Raw genomic sequence first — 19,714 nt, forward strand, 5'->3', positions numbered from 1 at the left:
AAACAATTAGGAATATAAATCTAAAATTTAAGAGAAAGATAATTAGACACAGGAATAATTTATTACAGCTTGGCAGCAGACCAGCAGAGGTGACACAAGTCATGGTAATACATAAGCAATGGTAATTATCATAAGTGATCAGCCACTCGGGTTGGAAATATAGGTCAAAGGTCAGAAATCTGACATTTTCAGTGGCTACCAGGTAACAGCTCTGTGGAGCAGTCTGGTTAAGACAGCAGGGTCCTTAGCAGAAAGCACAGTGTATATGCTGCCTAAGGCATTTAATTCAAATTTTAAAAAACACCTGTGCCCCAAATAATTCTGAAGGCAGAGAATTCTGTCTTCAGGCCACACGTTTACTATGCTTGGGGAAGAGTAAGAAAAGGTGAAGACAGATCACAACCATAGGGAACACTAATATTTAAGGAGGTGGCAAAGGAAGAACAAAGGAGGTGGTGAAGGAGGTGAGAATGGAAAGGAACAAAATCAAAAGCATTACATCATAGTAACCAAGGGAGGAGAAAGCAGCAGGTGAGAGGCGAGCAGAATGTAATGCTGTTGAAGTTAGGTGGGAAGAGGAAGGAAGACGAGACCACTGCACTAAGCCAGTGGGAAATGGGGTCACTGGCGACCTCTGAGTAGAGTGGTGGAGGCAGGAGCATGATTCAACGAATTCACAAAGGAAGAAAGGTGAGAAATGGAGATGGTGAGATCAGAAGGTGAGGTGAAAGGAAGAACAGAAATAGGGCAAGACCATAAAGGCGCAGAAAGGCTCAGAAGGGCATCTCAGTTACGTGTTTGATTTTAAGGAGATGGAAGATGCAGGAGTGAGGACCTCGACAGAGCAAGATCTTAAGAGGGCAGGAAAGGATGAAGTGGGAGTGGTCATCGTTACCCTTATGAAGAAATGGTCCTTTTTGCTTTAAAAAAATTTTTAAAAAGGAAGGGACAAGAGATGTCCATTCCTGACGGCACCTATTTTCTGGGAAGTAGCAGGCATCTGCTAAGTATGAGTTAGGGCCTAAAGAGAAAGTTAATAGTATGGAAAGCTTGTCAGGAGAAATGTATAAAGGAGATGAAATTGGGACAAGTAAAGGATAGCCAGGCATGATGAAAGCTGAACTGACGTGCAAATTCATGCAGCTATGCAATTTTTTTCTGACAATGTTTAGCAGCCAAACGGCAGAAATGGGGAAAGCAGAAGCCTGGATGATTCAGCATCTCAGTCTGGCACAGGGCCTCGAGCAGACTGGTGAAATGCCAGGCAATCCAGGAGAAAGAGAACAGAAGTGGCAACAGCAGGGAGTCTGGATGGGAAACGGAGAGACCATCATGTGGGTACTGGAGCCACGGACAAACACAAGGAGGGCCTACACAGGAACCGGGGAGGTCCACGTGAGTGTGAAGGCAGGTGGGAAAGAGGTTGAAATCATGGAGCAGGATTTAATTTTTTTTTTAATAGAATAAATCTGAGTAATCTGCTTCAGGCTATGACCATAGGATTAGGCTGGAGGAGTAAAGAAAAGGGTTACTAAAATATCCCACAGAACTTTAACACTGAGGAATTGTTGGGTGCAGATTCTAAAGTGGATGCTAACAACATTCAGAATGGTGACTAAAGAAGAGAGCTTTGAAGCAGACCCAAATTCCTCAACAGATCTGAAGGAGAACCTGGAGGTCAGTAAATCTTCATGGTTAAAGATGGAAGAGTATATTATTTGCTAATAAACATATGTTTAAAGGATAAAGGCAATTAGAGATTAAAGATTATGCCTCTTGGCTCCCCTTATATTAAAGCAAGAGAAAAATGAGTAATAACTACCTGAAAAGATAATTTTAATGGAAGCAGGGATTTCCATCATGTAGAGATGAAGAGGAAAATAGTCCCTAGCATCAAGGAGTTTTCTAGATACAACATACATACCAGGTCTGAAATCATGTCCCCAGTGACTACAGCAGTGAACTTCATCCACGGCAATTCGGGTAAATCTCCCTGCTTCATAGGCTTTCTCTAGTCTTGACATAAACATTCTGCTTTTTGAAATTTTCTCTGGAGTCACGTAAATTAGCTTGAGCTTGGAATTTTTATTTACCATTTCAGCATGAACCCATTTCACATGCTCCTATTCAAAGGAAAACCAGACACAGTGAGAGTAGAACGAAGCCAGCAGGCTGCACTACTAAGTGGTAAATGAAGACGTTCATGACTCAGAAGTAACAGCCTCAGGCTGTTTTAGCAGCAGATATTTAGTTCATTAAAATCAAGACCATGTCCCAGTACTAAACTTCATGGCAGCTGTGTAAATAGCATTTTAGTTATTTACTTACATCCAAATTGTTGATAAAAGAATAATCTCATTTCACAAAAAAGAACAAAAAATGAATGTGAAGACACTCCAGAGGCCGGCCCCGTGGCCGAGTGGTTAGGTTCATGTGCTCTGCTTCGGCAGCCCGAGGTTTCGCCGGTTCGGATCCTGGGTGTGGACACGGTACCGCTCATCAAGCCATGCTGAGGCGGTGTCCCACACAGCACAACCAGAAGACCGGGCCAGTCTCAACCATGGAGTATCTTATTATAAAAGAAAGCAAGGAGTGAAGCCGGCCAGGTGGCGTAGAGGTTAAGTTTGCAAGCTTTGCATTGGCGGCCCAGGGTTTGCAGGTTTGGATCCCCGGCTCAGACCTAATACCTCTCGTCAGGCCACACTGTGGCAGCATCCTACATAAAATAGAGGAAGATTAGCACAGATATTGGCTCAGCAACAATCTTCCTCAAACAAAAAAACAAAAACAGATGTTAGCTCAGCGACAGTCTTTCTCGCCAAAAAAGTTTTAAAGAAGCAAGGAGGCAAAAGCTATGGGGAGGCAAACGCTATGGGGTAAAGGAAAAAGATTCAGAAGCCAACTTAAAGAGGCTCTCACCGCTCAAAGATGGGACTATTTCAGCATAAAAAATAACAACTATGAATTAAAATATATCAAATATGTTAAAAATCCGTAAGTTTAGAATGATTCTTAAAAAAAAAAATCTTATTGACCACCTTTGGAGAATGCTAGAAAACCACCTCTTTCTAAAAACTGGTAAGGAAAGGGAAATAATTTCCAATCTGCAAAGAGTTAATAAGGAAAAAGTTCTTTATAGAAAAAGTCTAGTTAATATATGAAGAATGAGTGATAGAAATCATCATTTTGTAATCCCTTAATTAATTAACAGCTCTAAGCTAGGCAATAATCATCAGTGGCTGCTAAAACCATCAAATTAAGAGCTGACAGAGAACTTGATAATTATAGAGCAGACAGAGACCACCTGACCCCTCTGATCAAGCCTAAGGTCACAAAAAAAATAAGGTGTTAGGTACCTCCCAAGTGATGCCATGGGAAATATACCCTTGCAAAAGAAAATAAAAAAATAAACAGCCCAAATACAATCAAGCTTTTAATTCTAATTAAAAGGAACAAGCTAAACACCATCACAAGGATGCAATCAGGAAAGTCTAGAATGTGGGAAACTACAAGACAGACCCTGCTTTCTTCAACAAATAATTTATAATTTGCATGGGAAACAAAAAAGAAATAAGGGGAACCTATGGATATATCAACCAAAAACATCATAACGCATGAATCTAATCTGGGCCTTGATTAAAAAAAAATAAGATTTGATGAGACAGAGAAATCTGAATATTTTTATTTGGTGATTTTAAGGAACTGATATCAAGATTTTTAGGTGTGATGATAGCATTTTAGTTTTTTTTTTTTTAAGTTACAGATACACACTGAAGAAGTTACAATTGAAATGATATGATGTCTGGGGTTTGTTTCAAATAAAGAAACCAAGGGAGAGAGGGGAGGGAAAATTCAGGGTGTATAGGTGAAAAAAGATTAGTTATATATTGATGACTGTTAAAGGTGGTTAATCGGTACATAGAAGTTTTATTCTCCCCACTTTCGTATACTTTTGAAAATTTCAATAATACGCTTTTAAAAAAAGAATAGCTGGGAAATGCTTTATTCAACAGATGAAGGTAAGAGAGTCCATTCCGAACCAGAGGAAATTCCACAGGGATAGGGTATCTTCTTAGTAATTCACTTTTTGTATTTACTTATATTGCACAATTAGAAATTCTTGCTTATTATTTTATAACGGATAATATAAAATAGATCAGCAAATGCTTACTGAAAGTGCCAGATAATAAATATTAGGTTTTGTGAGCCTTCCAGTCAACTACTCAACTCTGCAGAGATAGTGTGAAAACAGTTATAAACAACACGTAAATGAAGAAGCATGGTTGTGTTCCAATAAAACTTATATTGAGGAACACTGAAATCTGAATTCCTTTTAATTTTCACACTTCACAAAATATCATTGCTCTTTTGATTTTTTTTAACCACTTAAAAATATAAAAACCACTCGTAGCTCACAGACCATATAAAAATAGGCAGTGGGCTAGAGCTGGACCATGAGCGATAGTTTGCGACTCCTGATATAAACAGTTATCAGTTATAATTTTACAAGCAACTCGACTGTAGCTAAGGCTCCTACTTCAATGAAGAGTTTAAATTCAAAAAAAGTCACAGAAACATACCTTAGAACTAGAAGCATTTAACATGGTAGCTGAAATTCCTAATTGTTCTAAAACCATTAATTGGTCTTCCATAAGAGAGATCAATGGGCAAATCACAAGGGTAAAACCTAAAAGAGAAAACATCCACTTTAAGTTTTACACCACCTCCAGAATGAGTTTCAACTATTCACCTTCTTTATCATAACTTGTGAGCACCAAGCATCAATTCAGACTAATTTTCAATACAGCCTCAGCAATATACTACCTATTTCTTACCCTCATTAACAAAAGAGGTAGATGTGAATAAGTGATCAGAAGCCAAACAAGCAAATATAAGATTAAACAAAAATCTCCTCCCTTATTCAGTCATATAAAAATAAAGACAGATATTACCATTTTGAATTTACTATCATTTTTAACAAGCAGTGTTGGTAACCTCAGTAAAATAACATATATCAAGTCAAACACTATCCAGTTACATCAGGAAAATGTTATTCCAAAGCTTTCCAAACAAACATAGCAACCTGCATAATTAACAATGTAGTTACATGAGTATTCTTCCACTTACTATACCAGATTAATTCATTCTGAGTAGAAATCAGTGAATAGTTTATTGAATGAATGAAGTTCTAGTAATATATGCCCTTTTTCTTATAAATCAAACTGTTCACAGCTACAAAAGCCATTCTGCATTGTTAAAATCATACGATTTTTGTTTCTGTAGTTTGTTACTTAAAATAACTGGGATAGAGAGTACAAAAAATATACTTAGATTAAGATCTCATCAGGGATTTGCCCTCTCCATTAGTCTCTCTCCTTTCTTTTCACATTCTCCCTCATGACTGGCACCTTCTCATTATATTTAAACATGGTCAAGTCTCTCTGATCTTTAAAAAGAAAAACCTAGACACCTAATTCAGGGGCCCCTCTCTTTTTCTCTTCATAGCAGTTCTTTCCAAAGAGTGTGCCATTCACCAATTCCACTTCCTCAACTACTACTCTTTTCTAAGCCATTGCTATTTGGTTTCCACCCAATACTTCACTGAAATTGCTCCAGCCAAGGTCATAGATGAGTCCCTTGTCACTAAATCCAATGGAACTTTCGAGTCCTTATTTGACCTTTTGCCAACATTGTTCACTATTAACTACTCCCGCCTTGAAATACTCCCTTCTCTATGCTTCTAAGAACACCATACTCTCCTAATTATCCTCGTACACTTTGCTACTCCTTCTCAGCCTTCTCTGCAAGGTCCTCTTTCTCCGCTTATCCCTAAACTCTTGATGTTCTGCTTTCTGTTCTAGGGCCTCTTCTCTTCCCATGCTGCTCCAGATGATATAATTCACTCCCACGGCTTCAATAGCCATCTCCACACTAACAGCCTCCAACTCAGCTAACTCAGATCTCTCAGACCCAAGCTTTACACCCAAACATTCTCCTACTCACAGGACAACTCCACCTGGATGTCTTGCAGGCATCATACATTCAACATGCCCCAAATTGAATTCATCATCTTCCCTCTCTCTCTATTCCCAAATAAGTTCTTTCTCCAATGTACCCTATTTCAGGGACCAACTTCAACATCTGTCCCAGCCTAAAATTTGGGCATGATTCTAGACTATCCCTTCTCCTGCGCCCCAGCCAATGCATACCAAGTCCTACAGAATCTACCTCCTAAATATTTCTGGAATTCTTCTACCTGCTGGAATTATCCTTCTAAACCACAAATCTGACAAGCCTGCTACCTGAATAAAACCCTTCAATGACTTCCCACTAATCTAAGGAAAAGTCCAAAAAATATCTTTCAAGAATCTTAGCACCTGTCTTGCCCCTCACTGCCCGCCACACTAAAATTTTTCCAGGTTATTGAATACACCTTATCATGCATGTTCTCTCCTACTTTTGGGCTCTCACCAATACTGCTCCCCTGCACGAACACTCTTCCTTCCTCCTCTGATCTTTTTTTGCCTGTTTACCCTTTAGCTTTGAGCTCAAATGCCACTCCCTCAGGACAGCCTTCCCTGACAGCCGCTAGAGGAGATCTGTGCACTGACCGAATTCCTTTACCCTTTATCCTATTAAACCTTTATCACAAAACACTTACTGCAATTGCTTGCAATTACCGGTATTCTCTAGACCAGGGGTCAACAAACTAAGGGGCAGCTGCTTGTTTTTGTAAAGAAGGTTTTGTTGGCTCACGGCCACATCCATTTGTTTACCTATTGTCTATGGCTGCTTTCATGCTACAGTGGCAAAGTTCAGTAGTTGCCACAGAGACCGTACGGACCACAAAGCCTATAATATTTACTGACTGGCTCTTTAAGGAAAAGTTTGCTGACCCCTGCTCTATACCCTTAGTAGCCCCCAAACCACAGCATCAGTATCACCTGGGAGCTTGTTAGAAATGCTAGATCTTGGGTCTCACACTAAAACAGAATCTGCATGTTAATCGGATCGCCAGGTGATTCTTATGCACATTAAAGTTTGACAAAGCGCTGCTCTACGTCATGAGCTCTGTGCAAACGAGTGGACCATGCCCACTTTGCTCACTACTCTACGTCCAGTGCCTAACACCACAGCAGACACTCAGTGAAGACCTACAACTAGAACCCAGTTCTACCGATTCCTTTTCTAGTGCTTTTCCTCCTACGACATTCTTTTTAATTATGTTTCAGGAACCAAATAAAAGAATTAACTATTCTCAGAGTCTTGAACGTTCTCTCTTTAAGTGAACCCTTTAAATGTCTGTTAATACAGATAAATACAACAAAAATGCACTGGATATTTAGATAAGTACGGTTAGAAATTGTTTTTTAAAGACTTAAAAATATATTCAGAGAAATGACATTTCTTCAACTTAAAATTAAACTTTATTAATACATACCATCTGAACATAAAGCTGGTAACTGGTAGCATAAACTCTTTCCACCTCCTGTAGGCATAACAAGAAATACCTCCTTTCCAGACATTGTTACATTAATAGTTTCAAGCTGAAGCAGTCTGAACACCCGCAGTTTAAAGACATTTTGCAGAACGTCTTTAACTTTACCAGACCATGGAAAATCTAGAAAGAGAAAAATAAGCTAAACCTATTAGAATTACTTAGGATTATAAACGAGACACAAACATGAATGGCTGCTTTTATAATAAAGAACCGATAAACACAGATAAGAATTTTAATACTATACAAAATTTAACTTTTAAGTAATTTTGAGATTAGTTTAACTCACTAAGCTAAGCAAAAACAAATGTAATGATATATCATAAGAAATAGTACACTGGAAAATGAAAACATGTGCCAGCTCAGAGTTAACCTACAGGGAAGAGGAAGATGCCTGATCAGATATTTGAAAAACAATATGAATGTTGATCAGAGAATTCATAGTATCAAAAAAACTCAAATATCATGAACACAGTTAACAATTATCTGGAATTTTTGGTGTAAATATCTTGTTCAGACATGAATCACTGGAAAACCGGCCCACAAAAGCATGGCAATTCCTTCGAGAGTTACACTATTCCTTTATAATTAAGGATAAACATGATGCGTGGCAGGATCTTGAATCAAGAAAGGTGTGTTCACTAGGGCGGGAAAAGGAACTAGACCTTGGCAAGGAGTTTGAATTTTTTTCTTAATTGCTTGTTTTCTAGTTAAAACTTAGAAAATTTAGTTAAAATAAATATCTTATTCTTCCAAGCATTGATTAATGTTGCTAGAACCATATTTGCAAAAAATAATAAAGCCTAAATAATAAAAGAATGTGGGTAAAGAATGGTCCGCCTACAAGTTTCCCACACCACATAAGGAACGGCCTGTTTCACCTGTAAGCCCCCTGGAACGCAATGACCCATGCACACTGAGTGAACTCCAGTTTAAAGAAACGAGAAGAAACAAAACTAGCAAAGAAAAAGAGGGTAAACCTTCTCTATTCCAAGCAGCAGGTGAAGAATCACATTCGTTGCTTTCCCCAGCACCACAATCCTCTAAACTCTGCTTTATTCTGTTTGTTAGGATGTTTTTTTTCTGAATAAGCTCTTGTTGCCTTTCCAGAAGTTCTTGAAGTTGAACCTCTACTGCATGTAGTTCACTGGTTACAGAATCCAATTCCTCAGTTAGAGCTACAAGGCAGGAAAAAAGACACAATGACAAGACAGAGTTAATTACAATTTTAGGTTTCCTTATTGATCTTTGGATATTCCTCACCATCTAAATCATACAGACAAAATTACAGTAGCATGGCACAGAGGTTAAGAGCACGTGTTTTCGAGTCACACAGACCTGAGTTAAATCTTAGGTCCTCTTCCTACCTGCTGAGTGACCTCAGGCTAAGGTATTTAACTAGGCCTCATTTTACCCAAATGTAACATGGGGATAATACATAGCTTTCATGGTATTATTATAAAGAATTAAGTGAGATAACACATTGAAAATTCTTTTGTTTCTAGATTGGCACCTGAGTTAACACCTGTTGCCAAACTTTTTTTTTTTTTTGATTCTTCTTCCCAAAGCCCCCCAGGACATAGCTGTATATTCTAGTTGTAAGTGCCTCTGCTTGTGCTGAAGGTTCTTAACATGGTACCTGGTACACAGTTAAGCATTTAATAAATGATAATTATTATTTTTATTATGTTGTAGGGCAGCAATCCAACAATCTCTTAAATCATTTAAGCAAAGTGACCAGACTTTGAAGCAAAAGGAAGCTATTTAAAAGTAGTCCCCTAAGTATTTAGCTATTATTTCACAAAAACATTCATATTTGGTTTCATATGGTTGCATGATAAAAAGTCAGTGATTATAAACAAGATGACATCACAGTAAAAAGAGAAATCAAGTGTGCTATTGGAATTGGCATTATAATTCTATCATAACTAACTTATAAAGAAGCTTTAACATCAACAGATGAATGGATAAAGATGTGATATATATTTATATATATACATATATGGAATATTACTTAGTTCTAAAAAAGAATGAAATCTTGCCATTCCCAACAACATGGATGACCTCAAGGGTATTATGCTAAGTGAAATAAGTCAGAGAAAGACGAATACCGTATGATTTCACTTATATATAGAATTTTTAAAACAAAATAAATAAACAAAAAAAACAAAACCAGACTCACAGATACAGGGAACAGACAGGTGGTCACCAGAAGTCAGAGGGGTTGGAAGGTAGGCAAAATGGGTGAAGGGGATCAAGAGATACAATTCCAGTTACAAAATAAGTAAGTCATAGGGGTGTAATGTACAGCATGGAAAATATAATCAATAATATCCTATTAACTTTGTAGGGTGACAGACGGTAAGTAGACTTACTGTGGTGATCATTTATAATGTACATAAATGTTGAATCACTATGTTGTACACCTGAAACTAATATAATATTGTATGTCAATTATACTTCAATAAAAAAGAAGCCTTAACATATGATTCTAAACAATCCGAGTATTAAGGTCAAAATGAGATTTCTTTTGACACCACATGAACGGAAGCCAGAAACATTTTAAAGATGTCCATGGTGCTTCGGAAAACATCTGCCTGCATTAGTGCCCAGCTTTAATGCCTTTCCATGAGATGAAATCTTATGGTTATGATTTAAATTGGATATTATGGTGGCTTTGTAACAACTGCCAGAATTCCCTTCCCTATGATTCTCAGTTAGGGTTGGCCACAAGTGAGCTCTGCGTGAGATTTGGGAGGTGGAAATGAAATGGCAGCCAGATTGACATTTGGACGGTCGGCGTAGGGTCAGGTGCTGTTGCGACTCCCCCACGTTCTCATGGATCTGCTGGCTCACCTTTTGGCATGGGACAGTAGCCAATTCCTCTAGCTCCTGCTGAATCTCCTTGGGGCAGCTGCTTGGTCCACAGCTTCCTCAGCTTCCCTGAGGAAGAGAACCTTGGCCAGGTTCATCTGCAACTTTCTTTGGCAAAGGCACCAGCTCTTCTGCAGGGCACCAGCATCCTGGAAGTCAGAGCCCTGGGGGCAATGACACACCAACACGGCTCCCATGAAAGACAGATGGGTTCCACTTTGTCCTTGTGGATTTCAGCTCATCCTTACCCTCGCACACTCAACATCCATCTTCCTGTCTCTACTGCTGCACTTTTGACTTCAAGACCAGCAGTTGACTGCTTAACCTGTCCCATGATCATGTAAGGACTAATCCCTATAATAAATCACCTGTATCAGTTATAATGATTCAGCTTCTCTCATTAAACCCTAAATCAACACCAAATGTTGTTCCAGAGGAAGAGAAACTTAAAGGCAGGTTTTCTGAATTGCTTCTGGGCCAGCTGGAATTGGGTCTCTGATCTGATTAGAATTAAAAATATTAATGACCCTTGTTTGCAGTGGTAAAAGGAATAATGGTATGCCAGGGCATGCAGTAGATAGAGTTTTTGAAATTATAATCTATAGACACCAATAATCAGTATCAAGAGAAGGCCAGGCTCTGGGTGACCATGTGTTTGCTGTCACAGAACATTTTTGTGAGAATACTGGGGTTGATTGGTTGCTTCTAAGTATGCTGAAGAACTTGAGGAGAGAAATACAGGATCTGCATTAAGGGACCTCGAAGTTTCTTTGATTGTCCAAAAGGAAACCCTCATCTCCTGTAGCTACAGGGCCAAGATCACTGAATTCCCATGCAAACTGAATTCCCAACCTCACAGGGACTCTTATGTTAAAGTTAGTGCATTGATCAGGAAGGAGTGAGACTCCACAGTCGGGATGGGAATATCTGAGCCGATTCCAATGGAGCAGGAGACCTTCAATCACTAAATTCTACCAAGTCTCTTTTGCCCTTTCTCTCTTTTCTCAGCCTCCTTCTGCCTGAAATACCTGTAGTGGTCTTTCCTAAGGTAGTTGCCTTGCAAGGGATTGCTAATCCCCCTAAGGTTCTGCCCCACCCACCCCTGGCCCCCAGAGCTTCAAGAGCTAGGAAACTCAAGAGGAAGAGGTACAAAATTGACCTGTGAGAAGACACAAAACACACCAAAAGAGTTGCATTTGCCAATATATATCACTATAATTCTAGGGAATATATGTGGGAAGAGATCCTAAGGGTAATAAATCAGGGTGGACAGAATATAATATTGAAAGAAGCTAAAGTTATTGATATGGACTCAATAAGAAATGCTGGATTGAGTGTGCTAAATATAGTGGCCAGGAGTGGATCTAATAATTTATTTAGTTGGTTGTCAGAAACCTGGCCCCAAAGATGAATATCAGAAAGTTGGGACGGAATGACACAGTTATAGAGTCCAACGAAGTTGAAGGACTAGCACTTCCTGGGTATGCTTTAAAGGCCAGGATCCAGATGCTTAAGGAGATGGGAGTGCCAGAGTGGATTATCAGATGGACTGACCACCCACTCTCTTGTTGTCCCAGGTCAACAAGGAGGATCTAGAGGACACTCCCTTCACCAAAGCTGTGAGAAATACATTAGTGAGGGGAGCCCCAAGCATCCCTGAAGAGTTCTGGAGTGGCTGTTCTCTGTAAGCCAGGAATGATCGTGGGAAGTACTGCCTTTGAACTAGACTACCTGAATCACTAAGAATGACGGATTCCAAGGTATTGGAGCTAAATGGTACTAACTCAATTCATGACCAAAGAAAAGGCAGATGTGGTTGCCATAACAGGCAATAAGAGCAAAAGCAGTAATCAGAATGGTCTGACCCACAGAGATCCTCAGCATTGGCTGGTTGATCATGATGCCCCTAAAATGGAAATAGATTACTTGATTTGTATACGCAGAATACAAAGCCCTCATTCTGGTCAACAGAAGACTGATATGAACCACCACGACAGAGTTACAGTCCTTCAAGCAGCTGCCAGAAATGAGCCAATTTACAGACCCAGAGTCTGCTGAATAAAGTGGAGGTTGGGGACCTTCGAGAAAGGATTCTACTACACAGCTAAACATTTACGTAGTAAATCTTTCCATTAGCCTTCTCCAGAGAAACTTATCCTGGTAACTGCGTATTAGGGGAGGGAAAACAACTTCTCAGGAAAATAACTCATTACTAGACATTAACTCTAAACTGATAATTCCTGGAGGACCAAAATGCCATGGCGATTCACCAGTCAGATCATAGACTGGACTGATGCAAGTCAGGTGGTCAACGCCATTTTGCTCAGGTCCATCATATAGTGGGCCCAGGAGGTCCTCTAACCCACTGGGTGGCTATTTCCCCAGTTCCAGAATGTGTAATTAGAACAGATGTATTCAGCAACTGACCAAATCCACACATTGGTCCCTTTGCCCATTAGTAAGGACTATTATGGAAGAAATGACCAAGCGGAAGTCAGTATAACTGCCCTTACCTACCAAAACAGTGAATAGTTTTGTTTCTCCCCTACCTAGGATTGATAGGCCCAGGAATCAGGGGTGGAAATGGGAGTGGCTCCTCTTATTATTACCTTCTAGTGATCCACTAGTGAAATGTTTGCTTGCCATCCCTGAAACTTTGGACTCTGTTGGTCTAGAGGTCTTACTTTGCAAGGAAGAAACGCTTCTACCAGGGGAAAAAGCAATGGTTCCATTTAACTGGAAGTTGACTGCCTCTTGGCCACTTTGGGTTCCTCGTGCCAGTAAGTTAACAGGCATAGAGGGGGTTACAGTATTGGCTGGGGTGATTGATCCTGACTATTAAAGGGAAATTGGATTGCTGTGACACTATAGAGATAAGGAGGAGTAGGTTTGGAATGCAGGGGATCCTCTAGGACGCCTTTGGGTATTGCCATGTCCTGTGATTAAACTTAATGGAGAACTACAAAAACCAAATACAAGCAAACTACCGAGGCAAGCCCCCACCACACAAGGACCCAGGGCCATGTGAGGTGCTTCCTGAGAGCAAAGGCATACGGAATGGGAAGCTGAAGAAGGTAGTTATAAAATAACTACGACCACATGACCAGCTGAGAAATGAGAACTACAACAGCTATAAGCATTTCTTCCTGATTTAGATATTCATACATAAACCACATTTGGGTTTTTTTTTTTTTTGGTGGTGGTGGTGGGTTATGGATTGATTCACTGATTGATTTTGGTCCCTTCTCCTATTCTCCTAACATCTAAAATAAAATGTGTCTCCAGTAGCTGATATTATATCGCAGATTTCAAGTTAGAGAACTATCAAGGGGGATGTGATTCAGCATGAAGAGGAATGAGGATCTTCCAAAGACGAATGAAAAGACTATGTGCCTTCTTTGGGGGAGAGGCCAGTGTATATTTGGTTGTACAAGGGACAGTTGTGTCATGTTGGGCAAGCAGAGATTTGGAAGGTAGAAGCAAAGCAGTAGGTATATTTTCCTTATTTAAGAAGGTCAGAGTAAAGTCAGCAACTCCAGCGGCTGCTCGATATCCTTGGGGAAACAGCAGGGCCCACAGCTCCTCCAGGTCCTCTTGGTTCTCCTCCTTCAGCTTCTCGGAAGCCTCAGCCAGGCTGTACGCACCTCCATGTGGAAGTACACCAGCTCTCTGACGGGTCTGCTGCATCATCCAAGTTGGAGGCTTTGAGACAATGAGAGCCCCATATAGGTTCCGGTAAGAAACATCTTTACAGGTTGTTGCCTGTTTTTGCACTTCCCACGGCACATCCATCTTCTCTTCTCGACTGCTGGCTCTGCTGACTTTAGGCCCAGTGCCAGACACACAGGCAACACCCATCAAGAAAGAGCTCAGCCACTCCCCATAATCATATAAGGTGTAGTCCCGACAGCAAATGCCTTACATCACTCACGGTGGCTCTGCTTCTCTGATCAAATCCTACCGGACAGAGATGTGAATGTCAACCCATGCTGACTGACCCAATTCCTGATTGACTAAGAATGTAAGAAAGTATAGCTAGTTGTAATAAATCAGAGTCTTTTAATGTTTTTGTTCAAATTATACCATTTCCTTTTTTTCCCTAACATTGGCACCTGAGCTAACATCTGCTGCCAATCTTTTTTTTTCCCCCTTCTTCTTCTTCTCCCCAAAGCCCCCCAGTATATAGTTGTATATTCTGGCTGTAGGTCCTATGTGCTATGTGGGATGCTGCCTCAATATGGCCAGATGAGCGGTGCCATGTCTGTGCCCAGGATCCAAAACAGGGAAACCCTGGGCCGCCGAAGTGGAGCATGCAAACTTAACCACTCAGCCACGGGGCCGGCCCCTAAATTACACCATTTCTAATGCTGGCAAGTACAACACAAGACTTTTACTAGAGGAGATGAGATTGAAGAGTCAAGTGAAGGATTTCAACAATCCATAATGAAGAGGGACTATAAGCCACAGCTACTATAGCTCAAGAGCACAGTGAATTGAGTGCGGATGGCACTCCAGCGTTGCTAAGCTTACAGCTGAGGCATGGGAGGTACCACTCTTCAGAAACAGCACATTTTCTACCAGCATCCCAAACTGAAGTTAACAATGAAAGGAAAGTGATTAGCCACCATGGAAGCCATCAAATGCAAAGCAACAAACCGTGTGAAGGCAATTTCAAAGAGGCATTTCCAATATAGTTGAAGTGGGTAGAACAATAGAAGAGGTGGGTTTATCTGAAATGGCAACAATATTGTGAATGCAATTATTCAAAGTAAGCATCTCTTCTTAAATAAAATTTACCTATTTCATTATTCAGTTACTTTTAACTCATATCCTACTGATAAAGCTTGAAGTCTTATTAAGTAGAATAACTAACATACACAATCCAAAAATTACCATACTGAACTGAATCTCTTAAATCCCCATTTTCATCTCTAAGTAAAGAACACTTGGGTTAGCATTTAATAGAACTTAAATTGCTACCAGTTATTATTAACAATTAGACTGTGAGAATAAGTCGTGAGACAAAGCCAAAACTTATGTCACCATTTTTTTCATATTTATATTTCCATAAATTATAAAGTTGGGGGGAGGGGAGAGGATTCCATATTTAAGAAAACCATTTCTTTAAAGTTTGAAAAGAACCTAACCTCGTTTCCCACTGCTGAAGCTAGTATGCAGCAAAGGCCATATTCACTATACCTTACAAAAGACTGAAAAATCACTATAGCCTAAGTTCCCCACCCCTGCCACCCACCTCTTAACCAAACAGATAGCGAGATCTCACTGATAAGCACAATACAATCTGGTCAAGTTTACAGAAACAAATAATGGATGGAAATACATCAAAATACCAAGAGTAGCTGCCTGGAAAAGGTAGAATGGACGTTTTCCTTTTACCCTTTAAAAACACTTAACTCCACTTATAAGAACTTATCTTAAGGAAATAAACAGAGAAGCACACAAAGCTGTAGATTCAAAGATGTTCAATACAGCATTTTCTATGTTTTAAAAATGGAAACAGACCAAGCAAGATGGCTGAGGAGCCAGCGTCCACGCTGCAGCTCCCTCCCTCAACTGCTGTGATGGCGAAGGACCTATGGAGGTCTCCCCAGGAACAGCCACTCTGGAGCCCCCTTCTTCCCCTGCAGTCTCCCTCGGAACAAAGGAACCTGACACCAAGAAAAAAAGTGACATCCTGCTAAAGGCTGTGGGAGACACCCCTACCATGACGACAAAATGGGATGTAGAGTGAACCCGAACCATCCACAGACTCATTGACTTCACCAAAAAGTTCCTTAAACTGTAGCCTCAGAACAGTTGTGTATCTATGTGAATCAGTCCTGTGCCCCCGTCCCCAGATGGCGAAGTTGGAACCCTCTATGAGTGTTTTTTGTTAAACTGGTCCTACATCTGCAACTCTCAGGCATGGGGATAAACTACAGAGGAAAAGATCTTGCTATCTTAAAATGAATCTTCACAAAGGTAACAGCTCTGAAAAGTTTTGCTACTTGTAGCAAGAAACTCGTGCATATGATCTACTCAACATGTATCTACTACGACCCATGTTTATGCATAGAAAAACATCCAGAGGAGATGGACTCACAAAAATGGGACTGGTATTAACACACAAATCATCAAAACGATTGACATGAGAGTCTACCCATTACTACAACTATTGCCCAGATGTGCCTCCAAGGTCTTGAAAAGCAGCCTGACTGTATAATGTACAAAGCTGCTTTATTACCAGCGCTCAAAACCACTGAAATCGTTTCCTTGTAGAATTAGCGCTCTGCTGATTTTTTCCCACTGTGAAAGCCAACTTACTAAAGGATTCTTTTTGTGCTTATTCAGGTAAGTTCAAATTGTCTGGGCCATGGGATATGCCTTTTCTCATTCACATTTTACATCTACAGTGCTACCTTATAAAACAAAGTCACATTGACCTGCTGGCTTTATCGCTCACGTACTCCAGTAGAGGGCAGCGCAGTGGACAGAAAGAGTTGGGCAGTTTGGTTTTACATCTTTTCCAGAGGATAACGGAGGAAAAAAGCTGTTCCTGCTAATTTCTAGCAAACGCCTAGCCGAGAGAGCGCTCCTGCTGACACACAGAAAGACTACTTCAGAGAATATGTATGGTTGAGATTCAATTATTTTATTGGAAAACAGAGGGAATTTTACAAATTCTGGACAAAGGAGTCTACAGCTATTTTCAGTCCCACCATTTAATGATTCTTGAGTCCCAGAGGTTATAACTGTGGTGTTATTCTGTCTCTTATTTTCCCAGCATCAAAAGCACTCAATGAGTAAACCTGGCAATATCTTCCAGCTTTTTATAATGGATTTTCCAACTTGAAAATGCGCAAGAAATAGTCTTAGGTTTTATGTGTATTTCATGCCATGACTAAAAGTACCATTTTACTGATGCTACTAGACTGGTATTTGTTTGAAGTGAGATTTAACTTTTTTCTTCATTCTGTATTATATTAGTAATGCAGCATTAAAAACAAAGCATTCCAATAAATTGAATGGAGTGTTCAAATAAATAAATAATAAAATGGAGACAGCCTAAAAGTTCAATTCTAAAAGATCAAGTAATATTATTCATTTAATGTCACTTCAAAACAAAATACAGTGCAGATATTAAAAATAGAATATTTACAACATAGAATTTAACAATACACTTATATTCTATATTTACATTATGTTTTTTAAAAATCACATTACAAAACAATATGTACAAAATGTTAAAGTGTGTATTTTTTGTTTTGTTTTGTTTTGTTTTGCTGAGGAAGATTTTCCCTGAGCTAACATCTGTGCCAATCTTCTTCTATTTTGTATGTGGGTCACTGCCAAAGCATGGCCACCACCAAGTGGTGTGGGTCCACATCTAGGAACCCAATCTGGGCTGCCAAAGTAGAGCATATCAAACTTAACAACTAGGCCATGGGGCCTGGCCCCCAAAATGTTAAAAATTTTGTTGAAAAATAATACATCTAAATGCTACAGTATTAATCTGCATAGTGAGATTAGAAGTGATTCATATTTTCTACTTTATAATTTCTTTGGTTCCTAGAATTCTATCAAAAACCATATCATTCCTTGGAACCCTTATGCATCGCTGGTAGGAATGTAAAATGGTGCAGCCACTATGGACAACAGTATGGCAGTTCCTCAAAAAATTAAACATAGTGGAGCCGGCCCAGTGGTGTAGCGGTTAAGTACGCATGCACCACTTTGGTGGCCCAGGGTTTACCGGTTCAGATCCCAGATGCAGACCTGAGCACTGCTTATCAAGCCATGCTGTGGCAAGTGTCCCACATATAAAATAGAGGAAGATGGGCACAGATGTTAGCTCAGGACTAATCTTCCTTAGAGAATTGGTGGCAGATGTTAGCTCAGGGCTAATCTTCCTGAAAAAAAGAAATTAACCATAGAAATACCATGTGACCCAGCAATTTCACTTCTAGGTGTATACCCAAAAGAACTGAAAGCAGGGACTCAAATAGTTATTTGTACATCAATGTTCATAGGGGTGTTATTCACAATAGCCAAAAGGTGAAGCAACTCAAATGTCCACTGACAGACAAACAAAAGGTGGTATATACATACAGTGGAATATTATTCAGCCTTAAAAATATACATGTTACAAAATGGATGAACCTCAAAGACATTATGCTATGTAGAATAAGTCAGACACATAAGGACAAATATTCTATGATTCCACTTTTATATGACATACCTAGAATTCAGAGAGTCAAATTTATAGAGTCAGAAAGCAGACTAGTGTTATCAGGGGTTTCAGGGAAGGCAATAATGGAGAGTTATTGTTTAATGGGTACAGATTTCAGTTTGGAATGAGGAAACTTCTGGAGATAGATATTAGTGATGGCTGTACAACAATGTGAATGCATTTAATACCACTGAACTGTACGCTTAAAAATACTTAAAATGGGGGCTGGCCTGGTGGCACAGTGGTTAAGTACACACATTCTGCTTCGGCAGCCCCGGGTTCACCAGTTTGGATCCCGGGTGCAGACCTACATACCGCTTGGCAAGCCATGCTGTGGCAGGCGTCCCACGTATAAAGTAGAGGAAGATTGGCACGGATGTTAGCTCAGGGCCAGTCTTCCTCAGCAAAAAGAGGAGGATTGGCAGCAGGTGTTAGCTCAGGGCTAATCTTACTCAGAAAAAAAAAATAGTTAAAATGGTAAATTTTAAGTATATTTTACCACAATAAAAAACAAATCTGAAAAAACATCATTTCTATCATCAGAATTTTTAAAACAAGTATTTTTTAAATTTATTTTTATTTACTTATTTTTATTAAAACTCTTTTTTAGGGAAGTTTAGGGTTCACAGCAAAATTGAGAGGAAGGTACAGAAAAAATCAAATACTATTTTCAAAGAACATGCAATTACAAACAGAACAGAATGAACTACACAATGTAATCATTTCCACTAACCTGAAACGGATGCCATTCTAAAATTGAATTGGAGATCCAAATTTCTTTCTAAAAATAGGGGAAAAAAAGACATAGTAACAATTTCTTTAAGGCAGTACTAGTGATAATGCTCAATCAATAATAATCTGTCATTACTAGGCATTAAAAGTGTTAAAAAGTAAATTATATATTGCAGTGACCTTTCAGTAAGGACTATTGATTCTTTCCATGAAAATTTTTATGGAACATCCACTAGATTTCAGAGAAGTGGCGAAAATCAGTAAACATATAATAACAAGTACAACATCAATAACATCAAATATCCACCAGAGACAAAGTAATGCAGCAAAAAAGACTGAAGCTTTGAGGCTAAACAGATTTCGCACTAAACTACTGAGAT

At 39.4% G+C, this 19,714-nt stretch overlaps 1 protein-coding gene across 1 annotated transcript in view; it reads right to left on the bottom strand.

The window, feature by feature from the left end:
- RECQL (RecQ like helicase) overlaps positions 1–19,714 on the bottom strand; it is a 48,053-nt gene that overhangs the window by 26,134 nt on the left and 2,205 nt on the right. The window contains exons 2-6 of the mRNA XM_070620800.1: positions 19,336–19,383; positions 8,479–8,676; positions 7,442–7,621; positions 4,581–4,687; positions 1,925–2,123 (exon numbers count right to left, since the gene is read on the bottom strand). Of these exons, the coding sequence (XP_070476901.1) occupies positions 1,925–2,123; positions 4,581–4,687; positions 7,442–7,621; positions 8,479–8,676; positions 19,336–19,383 (732 nt within the window). The remainder of the gene's footprint in view (positions 1–1,924; positions 2,124–4,580; positions 4,688–7,441; positions 7,622–8,478; positions 8,677–19,335; positions 19,384–19,714) is intronic.

This window comes from Equus przewalskii, chromosome 5 (genome assembly GCF_037783145.1).
Source record: "Equus przewalskii isolate Varuska chromosome 5, EquPr2, whole genome shotgun sequence".
Lineage (NCBI taxonomy): Eukaryota > Metazoa > Chordata > Mammalia > Perissodactyla > Equidae > Equus > Equus przewalskii.